The sequence below is a fragment of the Ornithodoros turicata genome, chromosome 3 (genome assembly GCF_037126465.1).
Source record: "Ornithodoros turicata isolate Travis chromosome 3, ASM3712646v1, whole genome shotgun sequence".
Lineage (NCBI taxonomy): Eukaryota > Metazoa > Arthropoda > Arachnida > Ixodida > Argasidae > Ornithodoros > Ornithodoros turicata.
This window is the reverse complement of record NC_088203.1, coordinates 5585348-5610986: the sequence shown is the minus strand read 5'-3', so window position 1 is coordinate 5610986 and position 25639 is coordinate 5585348. Positions and strand designations below refer to the sequence as shown.

Below are 25639 nucleotides of genomic sequence, written 5' to 3'. Positions count from 1 at the left end.
CCACGTGACGTGCTAACACTTGATCCAGTGCGAGGATCCGTGATCCATTGCCCCGTAAAGAACCTCCAAGGTACCCATACGGACGACCCGACGTCCCGTACACGACCCTTTTTCCCCCAGCACGATCAATAGGAGACGACCTACCCTTCATTGCTGCAATGAACGCTATCCAAGGCGAAACAACAGAGAGAGGGAAAGAGAGAGAGACACACACACACATAGTGTATGTGCGACGGACAACGCCCGGCGCACTAGAGTTCACTTGTTGGTTCGTGCTGCCAGATTTCACACACTAACCACAACAAACTTCGTTTATTGAATGATGATGATTGGGGAGTTTCATCGCCAGGGGGCGATACTCTACCCCTTTGCTGGCGGTAATGTGGTGATTTGGGATAAGTCGCCTACATGGTGTCCAAAAACTTTAGAAGTGATTTTAGGACACAGCGTTGGTGGGCTGGATGTGGCCGTGGACCACGCTACCTCGACATAGAGAAAGGGCGAGAGTCCAGCTGGTTTAGAGACACTACTAGTGTGGTTCGGAAAGGTTGGTAGTGCGGGGCAATAGAAAAAGATGTGCTCGAAAGCTTCCAGGTCATCGCAGTGACGGCATCCGGGAGAGTCGACTTGGATGGGATAGGGTGCTACAGTTCTGCCCCCTGGTAGACCTCTTTATAGCGCTTTGTCGTGAGCGGTAACCATGTCAGCATCAGACAAAGAATCAAACATCAAACCACAAACATCATCGACATGAAAATCAGAGCTCCAAACTGTGATGCTTTGAATCTTGTGATACTTTGATACTGTGATACTTTGCATCAAACTGGCTACTTTCCGACCATCTTAATTCACACATAAACGAATGAGAACGTAGATTCTCGCTCTCGTCCCAGTGACAACCGCTGTACGACAATTAATTGTCTGGGACACCGAAATGCCCTGAGCAACAAGTGACGGACACATGTCGATATGTAAAGCCATGTGCGGGACAACCCCCAAAAGCTGGTCGGAAACAACGAGCGCGAACTCTCGACATCAGAGCGCTTTCACCTATAGTCGTAAGCTATGTACGTATGCTTCCGTTTCTTGAACTGCTCAAGTCAATGCAAGAGTGGCACCCCGTCAACGTATCGGACTTGCGCTATAAGCGGGAATTCGATATATTAGGCAGATAGGAATTCGATATATCAGTCAGCAAGTGAAAGAAGTACGCAGCAATACAAGCGAGTACGGGAACCGACATCCACTTATCGGGAACGAATCCGCGTGTTAAACGAGGGGTACATGCGCGTACCGCAAAAAATTCCAATGTACCCGTCTCCTGCAAGACGAGGGTTCCCTGGCCACGAGGATTATTGTTCTCTTTCATTTTGCCACACTTTTTTTTTATTTGTTCTCATTAAACTTATATCACAAATAATTGGCCGCAAACACTGATGAAACAAGAGATAAACTGATGTTCTGAGGCTGGAACAACATAGAGGGGACAGATACAAACAAAGCCTCAAATTGCCTAAGAAATCAACGATGAAAGATGAAAGTCACTGAAAAGGTTAGCCAGCTGTAGGGATCGAACCCACATCTTCTGGATTGCCGGTCCAGGGCTCTACCGATTGAGCTAAGCTAACACGCCTCTCCAGCGACTTTCGGGGTGCGTCATCTGAAGGGACGACAAACCAGCCACTCACTCTCACTCACCCTCCTTTCACTCTTACATTTTTGCTCACTCCCCAAAACTCCCCACTCCAACACTCCCCAAAACAGTTTATCTCTTGTTCAACAGGTGCCGCTTGCGTCGATTTCCGTCGTATGAATGTGTGTATGAGTGAGCAAAAATGTAAGAGTGAAAGGAGGGTGAGTGAGAGTGAGTGGATCTTTCATCGTTCATCACTGATGAAACGTTTGCATGATGGCTCTCGGCATCCTAAGGAATCATGCAGCATCTTTTAAAAACTTTCCGTTCGCTTTAAAAGAATCATGTCGACAGGCCGGATTGTCGACGCTTCGTGGAGACGTCGTATTATCAACCAATCAATGGGTCACTTTAAGTTGCGCGTCGGATCACACACAAAGAAAAAAGCACCACATAAAAAAAAAGTCCCCGTTGAATCGATATACCCACCGTCGTCGTGGACACTTTAAAACAAAATCGTCTCCCAGGTGAGTGGTGCAAAGTTACAAGAAATAAAACGCTCCCGGCATAAGGAGACGTTTGTTATGTTTGGCGCACCTCATTAGTGGTATAGGGGTCCACTGTTTTAGAAGCTGGCCAAGCATGTCATCTGCTGCAACGAAACGATCGCCTATCATTAACCGACACTATTTTTGGGAAATCCACGACCTCTTATGGCCAGAGGCCGTGGTCTCTCACCGAGGAAAAAAAAAAAAGGGGGGGGGGGGGGAAAGTCGGTTATAATTTTGATGTTTGGACAAAAAAATAAAATAGAAATGTTCGGTGGCCTTTAATGGCTTCCGGTAAGACCTAAATTATGTGCATCCGTTGTGTTTTAACAGTCCTAAGCGTTGCAAGACGGGGTACTTGGTGTTGGATGATGACCTTATGGACCTCTGATCCTCTTATAACCTCTGTCAGTGTCCTTTGGTAGCATCCCAACGGTATGATATCTGACTGTTCTATTCTTGTTAAAATAGAAACATGCGACATCGCCAGATCTTGGCTAATGGCTTCCAAGGACTTCGCCGAAATCGTTAAATATTTCATTTCAAAGGAGGAGGCGTTTTTAACCTATAGTTACACTACCTTTCTTACAAGTCACTGTGTTATGACGACATTGTTCCCACAGAAACTGTGCGGTGACGTCCGTGATCTTATCTGGTAGCTTTCAATGGCTTCGTGCGGTCCATTACATCCGCACAAAGAAGTAAACAGTCAGGTTCGACGATTGGCCACTGTGTTATGACGTATTGTTCCAGGTGAGGCAACCATGCGCTGTGACGTCATGTAGCACCTCGCAGTGGGTTCCAATAGCTTGACGGATCAGATAATTCGCGCAAATAACAATAAAAAGCTCATGCTGCCTTTTAAACCTATAGCCATTTTATTACGACGTCAGTACTCCACTAAAAGCAGCACATTTATATACAGTGACGTCACGAAATACTGCCCACTGGCTACCCACGGCTTGGCTAGTGGCTTAATTCTTTGCCTTTCCGGAAAGGGACAATAATAGAGCTCCTGATCCATCCTTGCGGTGCTCAATCTACACGCAAGCGATAGGCGGGCAGGAAACAGCGACAAGCTCAAGCTATAATCAAACTCAAACTATAGCGACAAGCCAAAGAATCCATACACTTGATCGCGTCTTTGTAAGCACCGGCACCTTCTGGATTAAACAAGTTAACCCACGCTGTACGCAAAAACGCGATTCGAGGAAATGGGCGCAGCCATTAGTGCTGGCACCCCGTGGTAAAGTAAATTTAGTGCTGGCACCCCGTGGTAGACCAGCTCCCGTGGCTCAGTGGTTAGCGTGCTAGCCATGTCACGTCGAGACTGGGAGGTACCCGGGTTCGAATCCCGGTGCCGGCTGTGCTGTCTGGGGTTTTTCCTGGGTTTTCCTCAGACGCTTTCAGACATATGTCGGCACAGTTCCCCTAGAAGTCGGCCCAGGACGCACATTTCCCCAGGGCGTCAGTCGTGACGTTGCCCACACACGTGAGGCCGAAAACGGCAAGCCCTTTCACCACCACCACCACCACCACCCCGTGGTATAGTCACAGCAACTGTGCACGTGTGAACTGCCGTTTGTCGAGTTCCTTCGTTTCTCCGTGCGTGTGTGTTCGTTCATTTTCGTGTTCATTTTCTCCCTCTCCCTCACGTGGACAACACTGAAAGTCGAGTGGACTGAAAGTCGAGTCCAAGAGGGGTGGACGGGTAGGTGGAAGGCCTTGAACAGAATCCTGAAACTATATATATATAGAACATTGATAAGACACATACCGTCCACCCCTATTGCACTCGACTTTCAGTATACATTGTGCTGCTTGGGCAGTGCATATCGCACGCAGAAGCAGGCAATCTTCTTTCTCCTTGATCTTTCGAACGTTGATAACACTACTCAGATGTTCACCGGAGTACTAGTTATATGGAATGTTGACGTCGTCGTCAGTCAAGCTCATTAAAGACGGCGGCCACGAATATTCATCCCAAATGGGAAGAGGCGATTTTGGCAGCCCACCCCTTTACTGTGACGTCGCTGGGAAACGAGGCTATAAGGAGCCCACGGAGACTGGTGGTTTGAGAGTAACGCGACGGGATCTACACAACGCTACATGAACGTGACGTAACATTTAGCTGTCAGCTTCGACTCGTAATCGTTGGTTTTCTGTGTTTGAAACCAACTGCAGCGCTTGATCGAATCAGGGCCGTCCATCGAGTATATATATACGACCCCGGATGTATACGGGGACTTTGTATAGAGAATATGTTGGAGAACAACGACGACCCTTGGTGCTACAACTCCAAGCGCACCATGATCGACATCCTCTTTACTATAAATATCTATCCCCTGGAAACAGTGGGTATTTCTGTCGAGACACACGATTGAGGACTGTTTATCCTAGCCGCGTTTCATCCGCGTTCTGGATGATGTCCTGAAACACTCCGTGTAGACCTCTCTCTTTCTCTCATTGCGTCCTGTGTGGTAATAAGAGTTCTTGGTGTTACACAGACGAAACGGAGAATGAGAAGTGTGAATAACTTGCCCGTCTCTAAATACGTGAGGATCCACGATTCACGGCTTCATTACTTCCAATCATTGATACTAACAAATTTAATTATTAATTACATGAGTGCGTGTAGAACTATCCGTTACTAGTGTAGCCAATTAGTCTGGTTTAATGTCGTTGTAGCGCCCAGAGGAAGATGAGTATCTGTTCGCGAAATATCGGTGGCTAAAAATAGTCCACATGCCAGGAACAGTCATATTTATTACGTAAAATACGCACCGGCACACACAACATTTAAAACACTTTAAATGGATGATGAAAAAAATGGCTAGGAAGCAAGCGAGCTCGCTTCTCGGGGTTTTACATTATGCTTTAAATGGATTTCGAAACGTCATTTTAAAGTGTTTTAAATGTTGCTGCTGCCGCTGCGTATTTTACGTAACAAATACCGGAGGCTCTCGTCGTGAGAAGGTTTCCCCATGGAATATTCCGGCACACCGCTACACTCCCCTAAGACACCCCCAAAAATCTTGCAACACCCCTCCAAATTGTCTGTCAGAAAGGCAAAAAAAAAAAAAAAAAGCCAGAAGAGCTCCAAATATCGGTGTTACACCCACCCTACGGACCCCCCCCCCCCCCTCCCGTGACGAAAGTCCTGGGAATATCCGTACTTCCCTCAACATTTCCTCATCGGTTAGCTCGATTTTTTACCCTTCTTAGTGCGGTTTAGTTAGTGTAGTACTCTGTGCGTTCTGTAAAATTGTTTCATCATTAATATGCAAATTTTTATCCACTCGTTTTATATCTTCACTTCTATCTGTAATGCGCTCCAAAGTCCTGAGAGTAAAACAAAGCAATAAATTATCCAGAAAGTCATGTAGAGAAACGAATTATTCTGGCGTACTTTGCAGTGGTCTTGAGCAGTAACTAAGTCACAAGTAACTCATAACTAACTTTTTGCGTTAACTAGTTTGCAGTAACTACTTACGTTTCTACAAAAGTAACTAGTAAGTGTAATTAGTTACTGCTTTCGGCTAAAGGGTTCCAATATCCTGCGTTTTTTGTTTTTTTTTTTCGAATAAGGATTCCACAATTTTTTTCATCGCATATATACACAGCGGGGATGGCTTTAGACTGGCCCGTAGAAAATCCTTTATTTATAACAAGTGGTAAACCAAAATTTTCCAACTTACCGATTTATTCGGCTTTTAAAAAAAATGTAACTGTAAAGTGTCTATGTTACCTTAATGTGGTAACCGTAGGTGTAACTATATAGATAAATCTTAAAAAAAGTAAATGATACTGTAGCTCATTACTATTCTTGCAGGCTATACCTGTAACAAAGTTACCTTTTTTTAGTAATTTACCCACGACCGATTGGTATTATCTATATAGATCGGAAATCAGGACGTTCTCCAGGGTTAGTCTAGGAAACGTTACATATTTTGATCGCATCGTAAAAATAGAAGCCTAGCATTAGGCTACCCCAAACTTTGAAGAGTGCTAGCTATTTGTCTCGAGTTTTATTGCAATTTTTTGTAAGCACTATGCTAATGTAGAAAGAAAATTAAAAATCGAACGAAAAATCGCCCAATGCATTTTTATGGCCTATATCTCACGGAAACACCGCCATTTCTCCTTGCGTCTGTTTCACATTCACACCACGTCACACAGGCGGCGCTGCCTACAACGATGTGACATGCCCATTCTGACCATGATTCTGTACGGTGGTGCCACCTGTGTGCGCTGAATTGAAAATGAGGCGCACATAGGAGAAAATGGCGGCTTTTCAGTGAGATAAAGGCCATAGAAAATGCACAGAGTGAGATTCTTCTTGATTTTTAATTTGGTCTTCTTACAGGAAAATAGCGCTCACAAAAAAATTCCAACAAAACTTGAGACAAATGGCTACCTGTCTGCGAAGTTTGGGGTTGGCTAAACCCCGTCTTCTATTTTTACGATGCAGTCGAAATGTGTAACGTTTGCTATAGACTAACCCTGTAGGTTAGAATCATGGTACACACTACACTGTGTACACTGTGACCGTTACACGAGCGAACGCGGTGTTTCGGCGCCTACTTGAGCTCCCTGACCATATAGACCATTCAGCTTGTCCAAAGTGCTTGGTCCATGGGGCTCCCCTGCGCATCAGTGCTTTCCCTTTTTGCTTTCGTACGAGCCCTCCTCGAAGAGCTCTAAACAGAACTCCGACCTGTCGTCGTTTCGCGTTCATCATAATTCACCCTCTCATATTAACCGCTGTGAAGTGGGATAGGGTCCTGTGGCTATTCCACGGGGAAACAACCCGTGTCATAATCGCTTGAACATGAGAGAACTGATGAGGTCTGAACTGATGAGAGACTGAGGTCGGAACAACATAGAAAGGACAAATACATACAAAGCCTCAAATTACCTAAGAAATTAACGATGAAAGATGAAATTCACTGAAAAGGTTAGCCAGCTGTACAGGACTCGAACCCACATCTTCTGGATTGTCCTTTCTATATGTTGCTCCAACCTCAGAACATCAATTCTCTCACGTTCAACAGTTGCCGCTTGCGTCGATCCCGTCGAATGAATGTGTGTATGAGTGAGCAAAAAATGTAAGAGTGAAAGGAGGATGAGTGAGAGAGAGAGAGAGTGGTTCACTTGTCCCTTCAGATGACGCACCCTTGGAAGTCGCTGGGGAGGTGTGTTAGCTTAGCTCAATTGGTAGAGCCCTGGACCGGTCATCCAAAAGATGTGGGTTCGAGTTCTACAACTGGCTAACCTTTTCAGTGACTTTCATCTTTCATCATCACTTCTTCATTTATCGTCGTTGTTGTTGTTGACATGGTACAGCAGCTGCTTTGTCGGTTGCTGAGTCCTTCGAGGCCCTAATGTGTTCGTACCGTCCCTAAAGATCGAGCTTGCCTCGACTTTATATGTCTTTTTCTCGCGTATGCTTTTTATATTCCAGGATTTTGAAGCGAGATTATATTCGTTTAATTGCCCGCCGAAGATGAGAGGGGGGGGGGGGGGAATATGTTTAATGCAAAATAACAGAAAAGGGAAGGGAAATGTTAGCCACGGTGCAGGCATGCTATTCCAAAAGCTATCAAGCAAACAAAAGGAGATACAAGCAGCCGAGACACAGAAAATTATGAAAAAGTACAGAATAAACAGCTCCTTCACTAATCGTTGCGCATTGGAATGCCAAAGAGTTTAGAGAATGCCCCAGTTTAGCACGAGAGAATGCATGAGTTTAGAGTTCATAGAATGCCCAGGAGTTTAGATTCCCGAAGGAATCGTGTCAGCGCGCAGACGTGACTTCAGCGTGCTGGGCAGGGCCAAGTTGCGCCGCCAGGAAAAGCTCTCGGTAGCCTAGGTGAGCAAGGCGCGGCGCCGGAGACTCGAAGAGGCCGAAGAGGCCAGGTAACAACGCTGTATGTTAGGGATGGGCCAACCGAATCAATCCTCAGGCGATCCTCAAATCCTAGGCAGGGATTCGAGAATCCGAATCCCAGTGCCCGAAACGGCGCATCGAACCTTTCGAATTCACCAACGGCGCTTGTTTGTTCCTTTTTAAATTTGGCGCCTCCGAGGTCCGCCGAAAGCCTGATTGGCCAGCGCGGCGCCCATTAATTTAAAACTTTCGGCTCTGCGTTTTCTCGTTTATTTGCTTACATTGCTCCGGACTGAAAGAGTTCCGGCAGGAAATCTTACACTTACAATTTTAAAAGTGACACGGTTTTGCTTTCGATCGTTTCTTATAGTTTAACGGGGAACAATTCAGGCTGGAGAGCTTACGCGTTCCCTGTAGTCGACGAACAACGTGTTAAATGACTTAAATAGGAAGAACTAGTACACGGGTTTGTTTTCTCCTGAAAGTGAGCTATAATTTAATTTGATTTTTCATTAAGCAAACACGTCAAATGCTGCTTCAAAACACTTTTCAGTAGCAGTGTTTCTCTTTTTCCCGGCTTTTTTAAACTCTTTCTAAAAAAATAATTCGAAAGATTCCAGATTCGTAAGATTCGTAGATTCGCACAGCCCTCCTTGGATTCGGATTTGGATTCGGAAAGTTCTGGATTCGTCTGGATTCGTCCCATCCTTACTACTATAGGGATTATTGACGTCACCTCGCCGTCATACTGTAGGTCCCTCGAAGCTATGTTCCCGCCTTCGTTCGCTTCCATATGCTTTTTGGACGACTATTAACGTCGGAAACATGGAAATTACTTGGATATGCTACAAATCACACAGCACAATAACTCTGAAACAGCAATATACGGTGAGTATACGATATGTATAACGGCTTGTATGGGACCTACAATATGGCGGCCGAATGCAGCACATATGCGTGCTAGCGACAGACAGTGGCGGTCTCCCGCGGATGACGTCATGTGAATAAACCCTATATGTAGAATGAAGCGTGCTTCGTACACGGGACTTGAGCGACTCCGTAGCATAGCTAGTGTTTACGAAGCAGGCGGACGAAACAGCGATAGCCGCGCACCTGTGACTGCCTGTGCAAACAGCTGCGCGGCTCCCGGCACGCCATCTGTGCTCAAATGGAGAGGCTTTCCCTTTCTTTCGTGTTACGCGCGGACTACTATTCCAGTCCCGCGAAGCTGACGCGTATTCAGAAATATTCCAACAGCTTTTTTCCCCCTTTTTTTTTTCTTTTGTAACGTTTTCGTTGCTATATGTAACGTTAACGATGACGCGAAAGCAAAAACACAGGCGGTTGTATACAGCGCGAAACAAGTATAGGACCATGTGGTGACATCACCTGCGGGTATGAAACTGCGACCGCTAGGATAATTTTTAAAATTGATTTTAATGTTATATATATATATATATATATCTTGAAAAGTTGGAGTTGGATCGGACGGCTACGTAATTATAGTTGAAATAAATGGGAGACAGAAGACAAAAGTAGGCGAAGTAACAAAAAAAGGGTTTATTAAAACTTAAAAATCATGAAAGTTAGGGATATATATATATATATATAGATAGATAGGGGAGACAAGACACCAGAGATTGAAGTAGGGAGTAGGGGAAAGTTATTTATTAAGCTGGCATTTAAACTAAGGGTCTGGGGAAGTCTACGTTTCGGCGGAAGCTCCGCCTTCTTCGGGACTTCGGGACTCCAGTCCCGAAGAAGGCGGAGCTTCCGCCGAAACGTAGACTTCCCCAGACCCTTAGTTTAAATGCCAGCTTAATAAATAACTTTCCCCTACTCCCTACTTCAGTCTCTGGTGTCTTTTCTCCCCTATCTATATTCAACATCCTGGTCGTTCGAATCTAAATTTTGTAGCATATATATATATATATATATTTTATGTGTGACGTTCCTGCGAATGGAATGGCCAACATGTCGGCATGGATGTAGGCGCAGTTCCCCGTGAAGTCAGCCTCGGACACATTCTATATCTCTCCTATCTCACTCTCCTTCCTCGTGCGCCTTGTTTCTATCACTCCATCCCTAACGGCGTTATTACAAATAATAATATTATTAAACAAATAAATAAATAAGCTAGACGTATAGACTTTTATTTGTATCCATTACTTTGTCCTCCCCCTCCACACAAACACGCACACACGAGCGAAAGAGATGATTTTCACAAAAATTGCAGTTAAATTAGGGTGAGCTAGTTAAATGAAAACGTAGCAGACATGAAATGAAAGACCTTGACATGTTATTGAAATGAAAGAAAAACATTAAGAAAATCTGAGAAAAAAAAAACGTCTTGTGAAGTACGGAGTGTTCAGAGTTACTCGAAGATAAAGTACGGTGTCGCCCAATAAAAACGGACCGCAGAAACAGCCCACACAGAAACTTTCGTCAACGGTGCACGAAGCAGAATTTTTCAACTACGTCGTTTTGTATCTGTAAATTTGAAAACATTCAAAGAAAAAAAAAAAAAAAAACCTTTCGTGTACATTGTCAATACCATATTCAACCATTTTCTCGAGCTATCGGGCAACGGTGACGCTTTGAAATTAATTCTAGGAGGTGTATTTACTGCAAGCGTAACGACATAAGTACACACTAAACTTTTTTACACCCTTTCCAGTGTAAAAATGGTGTTTGATAACTCACACCTATTTGGGTGTAAAGTCTGTAGGGTGTAAGCAGTTACACCCCTTAGAAAGGTGTACCTCTATATTTGCTTTTGAAAATTTATTACTTCATCTTAAAGATTGAGACCGTGACTTGAATGTAGGCCACACCATACACCGGTAGTGACGTCATTTTTCTGTCAAATGGTCATTTTGCTGAATATATTCACGGGAACGTGCTCTAACTTTTGTACCTGCCTTGATGCGTTTCATGCTGCGCATGAGAATGAAACTTAGACCTCGCTTCCATCGAATTACCGTCGTTCTGCACTCACTGTTCGTGACGTCACAGTGAGTAGGAAACCGAAACGGGATATGGTTCAGGTGTTCGATTTAATTCAATTCCTCAAAAACTATTTCATTTTCAGATGTGTCCTTGCACATACAGTATGTTCGCCGGGAGGAGAACGTTATTCAGCCGGAATCTGAATACCCGTTGGGGTCTCTACTGTCCCTTTCTAATCTGCTTTGGCTTTGCCATTCTGATGTCATTCGAAGGCCGCATTAGATTGAAAGAGTTTCATCAATTTTTTTTCCTGCATGGTTGTGCACATATTAAGTGCAGTTTATTACTGCCATGCCCATGTTCACCTCTGAGACCCTAAATAAAATATCAACGGTTACTGGTCTTGGTAGTTGGCCTGTGTAAGAAGTCGGCTGGCATCATTTGCAGCATATCATTTAATTATGTGCAGTTCTAAGTAATGTGCATGATGTTCAGTGACACACTTAAAAACACTGGAGTGCAAGGACTATCCTCACAGCACAGAACGAACAGAAGCTAAGGTGCATAAGTCCCATCGCTGCTAAAATTACAGAAATGCTGTGTGCAGCTCACCCGCTTTCTACACCCTATGGGCCTGATGACCTTCTCAGGAAGGGGCGTAAAAAGCAGACAGTAGGGCGTAAACAGCCTTTACACTCAAATGGGTGTTAGACAGTTAAGTGTGGGGTGTAAATTGTGCAATACGCCCTTTTAACACCTAAAGAGGTGTGAAATTTTTTAGTGTGTATACGCGTTGCGTCTCAAAATTGTAAAATAAATAAATAAATAAATAAAAATAAACGCGAGAAAATAACTGCTCTGAAACTACACCAATCCGCATATACGCACGAGAGGCTTAGCGAGCGGGTGTATATAGGCCACTAGAAATGTGAATACGACAGCGATGCTTTTGTCTTAATTTTCCGCGACTTGTCCGCAGCGAAGTCGACCGAATAACAATTTTTTTTTACGAATTTTTAGCTCATACTACGTTCCCCACCGTATACCTTGTGTTCCAAACACTCCTTCTACTCATTTTATCTTCATTAAAAACCCTGTACGTTATCATGATTAGCCATATATACATCGTACACACACACACAAAAAAAAAAAAAACAAGTCATAGAGACATCATTACTCACAGAAGAGGATCGACCAGTAGCACAACTGGAAACTTCTATGCTAAATAAGATAAAAATAAGTATTTAAAGAAACTGAAACATTTATTTTACTGAAAAACAAGCTTTCGGACGGAGTCCGTCCTTTCGTTCTTTTCTTTCCTTTTTATTTATTTATTATTTCTTAATTGTCTCTTATTTATTTCTGGAATAGCAAGCCGACGTCTCGTTTGGCTCAACTTTACCCAGTTTTTTCGCCTCCTTTTCGTCTAATAAATATATCCCCATCAGGTGCGCGGTGATCGCACCTGATGAAGGACGCACTCCGTCCGAAAGCTTATTTTTCAGTCAAATAAATGTTTTCAATTTCTTTAAATACTTATTTTATTCACTTGCGAGTGCTATAGACTTCTCCCTTTTTTTTTTTTTTTTTTGCCTGTTAGTTTCCCAAATAAGATACGTAAATTACGTGCATACTGATTGTCGCGTGTAATATCGCAGTTTACCGACCCCGTTTAATTTTTATTTTTATTTTCTTTTTCTATTGAAAACCGGAGGATGGGTATAGAAGGCTTAATCTTTACCGCGCCGTTCAAAATTGGTCCGAATCTCACCTCTTGTGATTCGAGGACGCCTCACCGAGAGCAATATTCTGCCAGGCGGCCGTCGAAGAAAAAAAATTCTCGGCATTGTGGGTAAATCCCACCGAAGGCTCTTAATTTCGACAGTTCGGTTTCTTCACAAGAGATTCTGCGGCTCTCGGGTACGTTTACTTGCTACATTTTTTTTCTTTTAGTTTTTAAAATAAAGACGACTTTGAAGTACGTAGGATTCCAGTTATGGTACGCGTGAGGAACGATTTTTTTTAATTTTTTTTTGCGCGAAGTGTTTTTCATAGAGTCGAGTTAATACTCGAGATGTCTTAATCTACATATATTGCTCGATGTGAAATCGGATTATGCATTCAAGCGTTGTCGGAGCTAAAGCTACACCTAGCAATCAATTCCCGTGTAGAAGTTCACAACCTTGCAGTAGCAGAAGAATAATGAACTAGAAACGAATGAAATAAATAGAAGAACGAAGAATGGTACGACAGATGAATGAAATGAATAAATAAATGGTTAGCTCGTTATGGTGAAGTCGGTGTAATTTAATTTCTAGTTCATTATGTCTATATTGCCCCGGCTTTTGGAATATCTTTGCATATGTAAGAAGCAGTCGTCAGGTCGGTGAAAATTCGGATTCTATACTCTTCGGGTTCAGCAGGTTCCCAAGCCATACAGTGTCACCTCAAAAAGTATCAACCTATACACGCAGAAGTACTGCTTGATAGGGACATAAACGAGGAACAGGATAGAGTATCCATTTTATATACTAAGTTAGTATCTATAGCTAAAGTAGTATTCAAAGTAACAGTAGCTTAACCCATCTGGAACATCACCACACTCGAAGCCGGTAAACGTGCAGTAACAGCAAGGTACTTAGGTCAAGCGCTCGATCAAAAGGATTAGCTACGCAGCGCTAAAAAAAAAAAAAATTAAGAAATTTAATGAATAATAGCGGATATTTAGACGAAACCCGCGCGTCCTTATCTTGATGCCGCACGTGGACAAAACTAAACATGTAAAAAAAATGTCTGCCACTAATTTCTTGCACAGACCCGCGCATGAACCTCTGGCACTCCTATAACCGCTAAACATGGAGACGTTCTCAACTGATTCAGCGCGGTTCCAGCTGTATAGCGAGGAAATAGAAAGTATATAGAACTCACCTTCGCAAATATACCCTTGTCCAATGAGCCCCCATAGCATGTCAGTGCAATGGTGACAGTAGGTAGGTTTGTGAAAAGTCCGCTTTGTAAAGTAGTGTCCATGGCCTGTTTCGTACTCTGGCTGTTCGTTATCCTCGTCGGACTGAGGCGCCGAAGGGCTCCCGGGCCCTTCTTCGTCGGAGTGAGGATGGTGTTGTTCACTAGAACCGACCCCCATGTTAGGCCTAGCTGTCGACGATGCCATGATGTTCCAGTGCTCGAAGATACCTGCACCCACCGCTTGCGCTCAGCGAGTCGGCGGTGCCAGGACTCGAAAGGCGCGACGTCTTGAGGTGCGAAGCCAGCGAACTTCGTCGTCGGACGGGATTCGAAGCTTCGGGTGCCTTCAAACCCGGGCCCGAGCCCCCCTCCTCTCGTATCACTGGCCGCAGCACGGCCCCATGGGTAGCAGAAATCGGCGAGAACGTCGCAGGCGCAGACTAGCCGATCCGTTTGCTCCCCTCCTTCGGTGAACGTCGGCTTTCACTCGATGCAGTCTGCTTTGCTTCGAAAAAATGCAGACGACACAACAGAAAGCGATTTCGAAACAAATATTGGCGGTCTTCAGTTCCAATTTTCCACGCAGACGACACTTCTTCCACTTTCCGCTCGTCTGCTTCCAACGTTCACGTTCGCGATATTTCTTTTTCTTTCCGTGTTTCTTTTTTTCCGTTTTAACCGCAGTCCGTTCAGTGAGGATCGAGTGGTGACAACTTCAAACTCGAAACAGACGACGTCGGAGCAAACGCCATACTGCCTGGCCGGAGCGAATGAAGCCGTCTGCTCGGAAATAACATTTCCGCTTCTGCTATCGCGGCGGTTGGAAAGCACCAAGCACAGCGTTGCTAAACAAAGCAGATCCAATCTGAACGAAGGTTTTTCATTGAAGAGGAACGTAGGATGCTCGCTTGATTTGCACCGGTGATTTTGTAAAATGAAGAGGCACTTCTTTCAGCGACGAACCGAACAGAATCGCGCACAACTAAAAAAACAGAACGATAAAACCGCAACAGTTCAGGTCCGCGTCGCAAATCACTGGTGAGTTTCTGCTCTTTTTTTTTAGGGCTGGCTACAGCTTCAACTCACGTTTCGGGATGCAGGGCCAGTGCTTTTCTCTTTTGCTTTTTTTTTTTCTTTCTCGCGGAGCTAGAGTCGACGGGTAGCACAAGGAACGCTGCGTCGGGTCAACTTTCGGCGTCTTCAAGGTAGAAGATGTTCGGCGTCTCGTCGTAGATGATGTAGCGAAGATGGTGGGGAGCCGTGAAGATGTATTTGTGTAAGAATCCGTGGAAAAACGGCCCAACGTACACCACAGGAAGGATCGAGCGGAGGGCTCACTGAGCGATCCGCGAAGCCCTGGCACAAACGCTCGGGGCTGGAGAGAGATGGCGCGACGGTCGCACTTTCAGAGCAGGAGCAGGAGAATGCTTTTCAAAGATCGCTCTCCTGTCTCCCAACAGTTGTCCGGGTGTGGGTGCTGGCAAAGAATACGCCATAACTCTGTCAGATCTTGATGCTGTGGTGTGTCAAGACCAGTCTACCGGGACTTCCACGACGCTTACGGAGGACAGAGTACAACAGCGATATACGATAAAACGCAGAAAATATTCGGCCACAAAAAAAACAAAAAAAAAACTCATAAGCCAATAAAATGGCCTTAAATAAATTATCAGATTCCTAACATATTGCCACAAGGACACGGCTCGCTTGACGACTGACTTGTGCTTCAGGTACTCGTGTTAGGTACTTTTAGTTGACTTCCCCACATAGCACTAGTACTCGGCAGTGAACGAAGCTTTACAGGCGCAACTTTTAAATTTTACTAATTTTACTAGCAATCAATTCCCGTGTTCCCCAGCCCCGAAGCAATGCTAGGCATTTACAAAGCGCAAAAACTTGCTTTCAGAAAACGGCATGGAAGGCGTTCTCATTCGAAGAACACAGCGCGCAAGCCATCTGTGCTTATAGCACGTACCACATCTAGCACGCACTGAGGTCAAAAGGGATGTCGCGCCATCTATCGACGTCCGTTCGAGTTGAGAGCGCGGTGGCCGTGTGCAAGGCCAGAACAGACGTCATACTTCCTTGCGTCAATCTTCTGCTACAACGGCAGAAGAGCGTCTGGACAACGTCGTTCTCGAACCAAAATATCGTCCTGCGCTTCGGCGTGACGTCAAACGGTCCGATATTATTTTAAGGGATCCTGGCTTCTCTCGACGGCGATTGAAAAAAATATCATAACAATTTAGAGCAGTTTGATGCAAAAAGAGGAAAGATGTTATCTTTACGCATTTCGCGGTCAGACGTATAAAGCAGGAGGAGACTCGAGACCTGATTTCTGCAAAAGTGGGCGATCTGTGCTGCCGCTTACACAAACACACACACAATGACAAGAACTAATGGTACAACGTTTCGCGAGATTGTATTAAATGGAGGGTTCGCCAAAGCAAATATTAAAGTTACGCGTTGGCGGCACACCTGAGCTAACACCTGGCGCTCTGAAAGTACACCATCTGTGCGTGCGCTTCAAGCTGCGCGACACAATCGGAGAACCACATAGGTAACAATAACTACGCGGTAAACGCAGACACAACTAACAGCTTAGGTGCAGTGGGTATACGGAAAGTCTAATCCTTAATAAACTTACATATTCGCTATGCTAGGACGAAAACTAAAATGGCGTGTTCTGTATACGTGCGCGGTTATATCAGGTCCGCTTCGTTTTCTGCTTGCCCTGAGCAGCCGGCAGTCCGTTATCCGCGTGTTCGTTGTATCGAGATTTGGGATATGTGCGACGTGGTCTCTTACAACGCAGGACAAAAGTGTTTCAACATATCGTGGAAGAATCACCACATATTTATTTGCAATTCATACGAAAATGATATGAAATAAACCATGTTCAAAGGCACCACAGAAATGCGTACCTTTCCAATAGAATTACCCTCGCCCCCGCTTTCTTTGTTTCTTCTTTTTTTGCGTGCATCATTAATTGAATAGATAAGGCTAACTAGCTCACTGTTAAAATATTAGATCGAGGGCCCAGATATGACTTGAAAAGTTGTAGCGCACCGCGATAGGCACCGGCCAGCGTGCCGCGAATGCAGGGTGAGTTGTTACAAGACTTTTTTCTTCCCCTTTTTGCGTTTTGCAGGCGTTCTTTTTGGTGAAAGGAAAAAAAGGCACACAAGGTGTATGTTGCTGGAAACAGTCCCCCTCAGTCATGTAAACTCCTCGACAAGTCCCCCAGTCCTAAAAAAGAACAAAAGTTAGCTAATTAGTCTTATGCAATTAATTGGGCACATTAAAAAAAAAACTGGCAAATACGATACACGACGGCTAACGACATTCAGAGGCCTCAGTCTTTCAATAAAGTCTTTTATTTGTTTCTTCTAAGGTCTTTCTGTCTGTCAGTTATACATTCTGTAGAAAGCAAAAGAAACAAAACTGAAGGAGCAGTAACCACATCAGATGGAGATCCACGCTGAGATTCTCATGGGCTAAATCTGTCCCAACTCACGTTTTTTTTTTTTCACCGAGTTTGGGTCCCTGTACCCTGCAACTATCGGAACAACTTGTAGAAACGTCTAATAAAAAAAAAAAGAAAAACAAACACGCCTCAACCAACGAAAGACCGGCTTTCCTTGGAACGTGGCGCTACAGAAAATAATCTCTCGATCAAAATACAGCTCCTATTCAGACAACAACTGCACAGCGTTGAAGAACAAAACAGCCTTAAGATGCATCTTTCTAAAACTGCACAGAAAAAAAAAAAAAAAAAAAGAGAACAAAAGCAGCGGGACGGAAACGGACATTGGCACTCTTATCACCTCGCAGAGTCTCGCAACACTCTGCTCCGAGCTTATTTCTTGCTACTTTTGATGTAATGCTTCTCCTGCAGCAGCTTTCTGTAGAGCGCGATGTAACGAGCCGCATTTCTCGTGTGAGGAATGATGACATCGTTGCAGAAGGTGACCTTGTCCTTGAGGGACGGCTTCAGGTGAGGCAGCTGCAGCATCCGCAGGAAAGCCATCACGAAGGAGTAGCAGTTGTGGCTACGTTCATCGTACCTGTTACGAAAGGAGTCCAGAGTCGAATGAACACGAAACACACGAGGCATGTGGATCGCACGTTATGTAAGCAGAAACAGCATGTATCTTGCACGCTTTCGCTACAAGCCTCTGATCGGCTCAGATCGCTCCGGTTTTCTCAGACACAAAAAGGACGATAAAGAAAAGAAAAGAAAACAATACAGTGTGCCAGCAGTGCATTTTCACATTACAGTCTGTTTTGTATTTCATGTGCTTTCTTTTAATGAGCTACGCAAATTAACTAGCTTACTATGAAAGATGAAAGTTGAAGAAAGATGAAAGATTGAGGCTTTGTATGTATTTCTCCCTTCTATGTTGTTCCAGCCTCAGAACATCAGTTCTTTCATGTAGCTTACTATTTCTACAAGCTAACATAATTTACGGAGGCCTGCGTCCCTTAGTGGTACCTTGACGGGAGCATAATTTTGGCGCGGTGTAATGATGCTGTGCGCACCTGACTGTCAGAGGCAGGGAGAGGTGGCGTTGTCATTCCTGTCGCCGACACTTGCCGACGTTGAGGCTTCGTGAGGTAGCCCTCCAAGTTTTTTCAAAGTAAGCTCCTTCTTTGAGGGAATTATCCGCGACTGGTTTAGAGGTATCCGCACTAGCTATAAAGGTAATATCAGAAACTCCTACCTATTCGACAGCTTGATGCCCTCACAATTTTCATTACAACTGCGCTTACAGTTTTTTAGAAAATTGAAACTGAAAATTACGGGCAACACTGTGGCAAACTCACCACTATCCGCGCATTGCAAATCAAGTACGGCGGCAAATTTACACTGCACGCGCATAACACTGGGTCTAAAACAAAAGAAGTCGGCTACGTGCCGGCTACTTAGCCGTCATGAGCAGCAAGCGGTCGGGAAACTAGATCACTGTCGCTCGACAATTTGGCGACTATTTTTCTCACCAGACGTCGCCCCGAGTTGTTTTACCGCAATGTTGCAAGAGAATGAAAGATACCCCAAGCAGCACAACATCTTAGCCCAATATTGGACCAATATTGGCAATGTTGGCCCAATATTTAACCAAGATTGGACCAATCACAGGCTAGTGTTGGGCCAACATTGCCAGTATTGGGCCAACATTGCCAGTATTGGGCAAAGATGACCAACCTTGTGCCAGTATTGCCAATATTGGGTAAAGACGACCAATCTTGTGCCAGTAGTGCCAATATTGGGCAAAAATGACCAATCTTGTGCCAGTATTGCCAATATTGGGCAAAGACGACCAATCTTGTGCCAGTAGTGCCAATATTGGTCCAAGATGTGCTGCTCGGGACTTAGCGTTCCCTGTCACACGTACAGATCACGTGTTGTGGTGGGCTTACAAGCGACAGATGCAGCTAAAACTATATACTCACTTTGAACTGCTCCACTCCTCGTCCTGGCTTTCGATAATGTCTATGGTATAGTCCCAGAACTCATGCCAGGAACTATTGTGACAGGTAATGATAGGGACGACGACGCACTGCTGCCAAGCCGTCGACTGCCCCACTTTCAAGCCTTCGCTTCCGTACTCGTAAATTTTACCTGAAAATAAGGTTACTCAATAACGCTGTCAGAAGACGAGACGTGCACATTTTTTAAAGTTCGTAACGCGGTGAAAAAACGTTACGCAAAAAAATAATTCCTTCCGTGCGACGTAGCAATCGACCGTAAGCAATCGGATAACGTGCTGGCAAGTTGTGGACCTCATTTTCGGAGGGACATATAAAGGCTCTCTTTTCTCGTCTTACGGTTATCCTCGTCGAGAATTCAGACGCGGTCAGCTCTGCCGTAAGTCGGTTACCGGGTTGCCAGACCTTAATCCGATCGCACATACTTTTCCGTGCCCCACTTATTCTCATCGAAGACCTTGTAGTTGTCCTCAGTAAACTTTTAAAATAGTACACAGAATAAATATGATAATGATCGTGTCACACCAAATTAAATCCTCGTTCGAAGTCTGAGACGCTTACGACCGTGAGCTGGGATGAAACAATGAGTCACCTGGGATGAATACAATCTGATAAATGCATATCCCCAGTTCAATGTGCCTTTGTTTTACTGCAGTGATACCCTTTCTGATGTGGGTCAACGACGTACCTTTTGAATTTGTGATGCCAGTGTGGAGGTCAGACGTGCTCGAATACTGGCTGTAACAAAGAACGTGCAACATTTAACACTTACACACAAAAAAATAGATATTATAAAGTGGAATGAAATGTCTTTGAGTATAAAGCTTTCGTGCACAAAAAAACTGCAACCTTTGGCCAAGATTGATTGAAAAGGTTGAACATTGTCAAGGCTGTGGCCAGGTCTGATTTGGCGCAGCAGTGACAAACGACTTAACTTAATTGCAACACCTTCAATTATTTGTTTTTTGTTTCGCTTTCTCGCGTGTTTTGCACGGAAAGAAAAAAGATCCTGGACCCGTGCATAACGCAACCCACAGGATCCAGGTGAAATTTATCACGACTGTACATCTCACAGTGTGCTAATTAGAGATCGTCTGCTAAGACGCTTGCAGACGACAATTTTTTACTTCGTCTGCGACGCTGCCGTTTCGAATGTGTCTGTTATCCTTCCCATGCAAACAAAATGTGCAAAGCAAATGTGCTACGCAAGCAAACGAAAACTTCGTTGGTTCCTAACACACAATTCTACCAATCACAAAAGCTTAACAGTCACGGAATACTCACTTGAGAAAATCTCCGCTTGACGGCCTGATCACAACGCAGCATGGTGAGGACTTGGCTTCTTTGAACGGATACGGGATCCGAAACGGAGGAACGCGGAGTTCGACGTCTTGCAGTTCCAAACCGCAGATGGGACAATCGGAAGGCACTTGGAGACACAAAATGTTTGCCTTTTCGCAGTGCTGAAAGCAGAGAACCGCTGTATCCTCGCTCCTCATCTTGCTTCGTCTGCTAGCAGATGGACACAAGTCGAAAGCTGCCCACAAGTGGGTTAGGAGCACACCAAAACATTGTTAGTTCAAGTTCTGGGTCGCTGACCCGATTTCGTTACTTGCTTATTGCGAGCATAGAAACGGTTACGCAGACAGAGGAAAGTTGAACGAGGAAAGCCCGGTGGTCACGCTCGCACTCTTGTTTTGAAGCGGGTTGCCGCCGGCGAGCAGCAGAGGGCGTGTGAGCGCAGAGCGTCGTTGTGTCACTTGCTGGAGCAACGGTAGATGGCACTATGCTTGGCAGTTTCAAATAGTGAGCGAGCGAGAGAGAAAAACATAGCTGTTCCCACGTCCACTTCCAAGACGAAAAGCTTTGTTTTTGGCTGACACCCCCTACAACAACAACAACAAAGGGACGAGTTGCCGTTAAAAAAAAAAAAAAAAAAAAAAAAGACGGAAAAGAAACAAAGCAACGAAGTTACAGGTAGTGGAAACGAAGTTGAAATTCTTGAGGCATTTCGGAAGAGTAACGAGAAACTTTCAAGTTATATATTACCTAATATACACTTTTTAATCTGTTGACCTTCCTTTTATTAATCCACAATGGGCAAGATGTTTTATAATAGCTCTGATATACGAAAACTATACAAATATCTGATATAACGAGTTTTCCTCTACGCACATTTCATAGAACCACACCAAGTTTTAATCTAAACGTTAGCTAAAACGGGAACGAGTTCCCCCAAGAAGCTACCGGTGTTGAAAAGCAACCAGTTGGGTTAAAAGTTAACCAAAAAAAGCACTGCTTAGAACCAGTAACCAGTTTCCCCTGCATGCAGACACTTACTCGAAATGGTTTTGAGTACCAGCACTTAGCTGAGGCTGCATCTGACTCCTCTGCCGACCTGTGCAGCGAAGCGAGAACTTTATTTTGATGCCATCTGACTGGAATGGTGCAACGAGGGTGGTTACATTCAAAGCAAAATAAGCGTCAGTAGGAGAGGTATGGTTGTAAGCTGCGACAATATGGCAGCCATCAGTGGTAGCAGACGACAGGGGGACGGAAGGGTGAGTGGCCAAAAAGCACCTAGGACTAGGGGTGCCGAACTCCTTCGTGTCAGCGGGCCACATTGAGTCATGAAGGAGCTACGCGGATCGCGGCTTTGGGGTAACCTGTTTCTGACATAGACGACACAACGCAGAACTTAAAAAGGCATAAAACGTATACATTTGGGTTACCCTTTTTATTTGCTGCGTCAGGAGGAAACTTGGCATATCTTGTGTTTAACAATTGCGTCAACATCGTGTGAAAGTGGTTGCGCCATCGCAATCCTGAAAGGACTGCGTTGAGGTGATTGATTGATTGTTAGTAGTGAGCGTAACTTAAAGGGATACTTCGCAAGGAGTCGAAAAAAAATTAGGTGAGCATCATATCGAACGCGGTGCGCTCCCTTGATATCGAATACCACATTCGCATTCATTTTGTGGGAGTAATTAATTCCTAAATGATGAAAAATACCAAACCGAAACCAAAATGCAAAGCGCACAGCGGTTCGCCCGGAGGAAGATACTGTGACGTCACCCAGCATTGTCGTCTGCTACGAAGCTCGCATTCTTCCCATGCCGAATGACGTCAGCAGTGTAGCTTTCAGCGCCCTCTTGCTTCACAGAGGCGAAGCGCTTACTTCGTAATAATTCGTTCGAATAAAATCTGCGTTGAAAGATGAAAGTCACTGAAAAGGTTAGCCAGCTGTAGGGATCGAACCCACATCTTCTGGATTGCCGGTCCAGGGCTCTACCAAATGGGCTCTGTCCCTTCTATGTTGTTCCAGCCTCAGAACATCAGTTTATCTCTTGTAAAATCTGCGTACTTTGGGAACGCGATATTTCGTATGTATGTTCCTGACACCCCAAGGGTTACTGCTATGCCACAAACTTTGTGATTTTGTTGCGGAGTCCCCCTTTAAGGTTCTTCACAGAAAACGCCTGCTCGCAGACGTACGTCGACACAGTTGTCTCGCGACGTAACGCCACGAATTACTATTATTAAACGTACGTTGTACCGAACATGGACAGGTTTGTCCGCGACAACTTACGTATCTTCAGATAATTTCGTCCAACGTAACAGTAAAACGAAGCCGCGCCAACTTCAGCGAACTTGTTCTTATCGGTGCGACGCACTGGAGATCACTCGGTGCTTAAACGTTGTCAACAACTGCAGAAAACGGCGAACCAAAAAGCTCCGTTTCAAGTCTCCTGCAATCGAAAAAAATCTTTGCTCCAGTTCATTCCGGAGATTGAAAAGCCTGCAAAACTGAACCGGTCCGTTTCTGGTGGCATTGAAGGTGTCAATATTACAAATCGGCCATGTAGATAGATAGATAAATTTATTTCACACTCAAGGCGTTGGAAATCAGGGCAAAACAAAAGCCACGTGACTTGACTTGATGCAGGTTTCTTTAAGAAATGTTGCTCGAGAATTTAACATTAACCAAATAAAGATGAAACGCAGGCACAGGGTTATAGAGACTCATCAGCAAAGGCGACGAAAGCAACACAGAGATAGACAGACAAGGAGCGGGATATGTTTAGTGAAAAAAGAACGGGGAAATGTTATGTCAGGCACCGGCTGACTTAGTTGCGTCGTCTTCGCTGTTGTCACGTGCCAACCGGCCCCGCTCGCCTCTTGGTATAGAGAGTCATCAGCTGAGGTCAGTGACAACAGTTTTCTACCAAAACCGCACGAGTACGGAGCACAATGATAACGCCGCGACCGTTCATGAATCTTGTGCTGAATATTTATCTTTATTTTTTTATTTTTTTGCTTGGAGGCCACGCGGGCCGCCACTTCGGCACCCCTGACCTAGACAAAATGTCCGAGCGGCCGATCGCATTTCAGCCGATTTTCAGCCGATCGCATCCATGTTTTCAGCTGTAGTAACCATGGAAACGAACGGTTATTACCAGCATGAGCACCCCTGGGCTTTGAATCGGCGAGATAGAGTTGGCTTGGCAGACGACATTTTCGTGTTGCGTGACACACACATAACAACCGTCAGTAAATTAACGCATCTTCTTCTCTTATTTTCTCTCTACCTATACTTCCGAAGGCTCTTCGAATGGCAGAACACAACCCTGACGAAAAGCAAATGCTTCGTTGCAAACAACGGACAACGCAGCTGTAAAAAAAAAAAAGAATGGCCATGTGAAATCGTGATTCCAATGCAGCTTAATTGCGTTCCATCTGACACGAAGCGTCAGAACACACATTCATCAGCGACGTGTGCGTGGCCGTTTCCTCGTAACCTTAATGATGCGCTGCCGATGGTTTTCGCTTTGAACCTCCCCCCTAAACGTAAGGCGAAATGCCTCGGCCCCATTGCCTACTTGACTCATGCGCTAACGTTCGTATATATTTAAGGCAATCGCTCCGGCACAGTCATCAACGTCAAAACGGCGCACACTGTTTGCGTTTCGACTCGGCTGACTCGTTAATCGTGTTTTGTTTATGAGCAGACACAAAATGGTGGCATGCTGCTGCTGCAGCAGCGTCCTCTATACGTAACTTCATTGCACGAAACAAGTACAGGATTTTGTGCTCAGTCGTGACAACGGTCGAGCCGTCGAAAGTCGAATGGGCGACGTTTCTGAAGCCCAGGTCTAGAATATGGTTGACTCCATAATAAGTGAAAGTATAAGTATGTACGAGTCTAAAGCGTAACTACACTCTAAGAAAAAAAGGAGTACTTTTACTCCTTTTGGGGAGTAATTGCATTGCCACAAAAAATAGTCCCTTTCGGGAGTAAATGAATGTCACAGAGTGAAGACCGCATTTCACGCGCTGTTGTAAGAGTCCCAGGTACATAATTGGTGCGCACGCATGAAAATACTTTGAAGCAAACCGTCAACCGTGACATATCGAGTGATATAAAATCTTGCGCCATACTAGGGCACAATTTGCGAAGAAAGATGCGCTAACTGTTTCTTACTCTGTGTGGCTGGAAAATTGCTACGTTGTCTGAGTTATACAGCCTTATGTCGTTCAAATTGACCAACGGCACATATTTACGTAGACTGTTGCATTCAGGAGACCCTTCGCGAAGTTTAGTGTCAATTTGCAGTCCTGGGGAGTAAATGTCGGGACTAAATGTTGGGTTAGGGGACTAAAATGGGGAGTAATTGCAGACTAGGGGAGTAGAAGCTGAAATTACTCCCCGTTTTACTCCTTTTTTTCTTAGAGTGTAGAGCACGCTGTAATTTAGAATGAAACTATGTATATTCCGAACCAGGTTATATTTTCGTAGCTTTTTCAAACTTGCTGTCCCGTTTCCTTTTATTGTATTTTTTTTTTTTTTTTACAGTGCGGGATGTCATTAATGACGTCAAGAAGCGAGACTAGAGGGTCTTCATTCATTTCTAACGATGCCTCTATTAGCTTTCAGAGCACGTGACATCTCGAGTGACGTCCCCCCAAAGCGTGACGTCAGTTTCGAAATAGTAGTCGGGATTTTCTAGCAGGGCTTCTGCTTTCCATGTAACGATTGCCACCGGAGATTCCAGATCAATTTCATGGCCGTTCCTGGATTCCGGTACGGGTGAGTGCGGCTATACGTGAGTATACTTTACAAGTGTAGATGGTACGCCTTGGCACGACAACAATGATAATAAA

General features: G+C 44.6%; 2 protein-coding genes across 3 annotated transcripts in view; both read right to left on the bottom strand.

The window, feature by feature from the left end:
* LOC135387873 (diacylglycerol kinase theta-like) overlaps window positions 1–15382 on the bottom strand; it is a 63547-nt gene extending 48165 nt beyond the window's left edge. Inside the window, exon 1 of one of the 2 annotated variants that reach the window (XM_064617062.1) lies at window positions 13949–15382. In XM_064617062.1, the coding sequence (XP_064473132.1) occupies window positions 13949–14192 (244 nt within the window). In that variant the 5' untranslated portion in view covers window positions 14193–15382. The remainder of the gene's footprint in view (window positions 1–13948) is intronic. The other variant, XM_064617061.1, reaches the window with a different exon arrangement.
* Window positions 15383–17346: 1964 nt separating this feature from the next.
* LOC135387883 (MKRN2 opposite strand protein-like) lies at window positions 17347–21272 on the bottom strand. The gene is made up of 4 exons (XM_064617079.1): window positions 20762–21272; window positions 20166–20215; window positions 19442–19610; window positions 17347–18054 (listed from the first exon to the last, which is right to left on the bottom strand). The coding sequence occupies exons 1-4, from the start codon at window positions 20974–20976 to the stop codon at window positions 17847–17849; spliced, it is 642 nt and encodes a 213-aa protein (XP_064473149.1). The 5' UTR covers window positions 20977–21272; the 3' UTR covers window positions 17347–17846.
* Between the last annotated feature and the right edge of the window lie 4367 nt (window positions 21273–25639).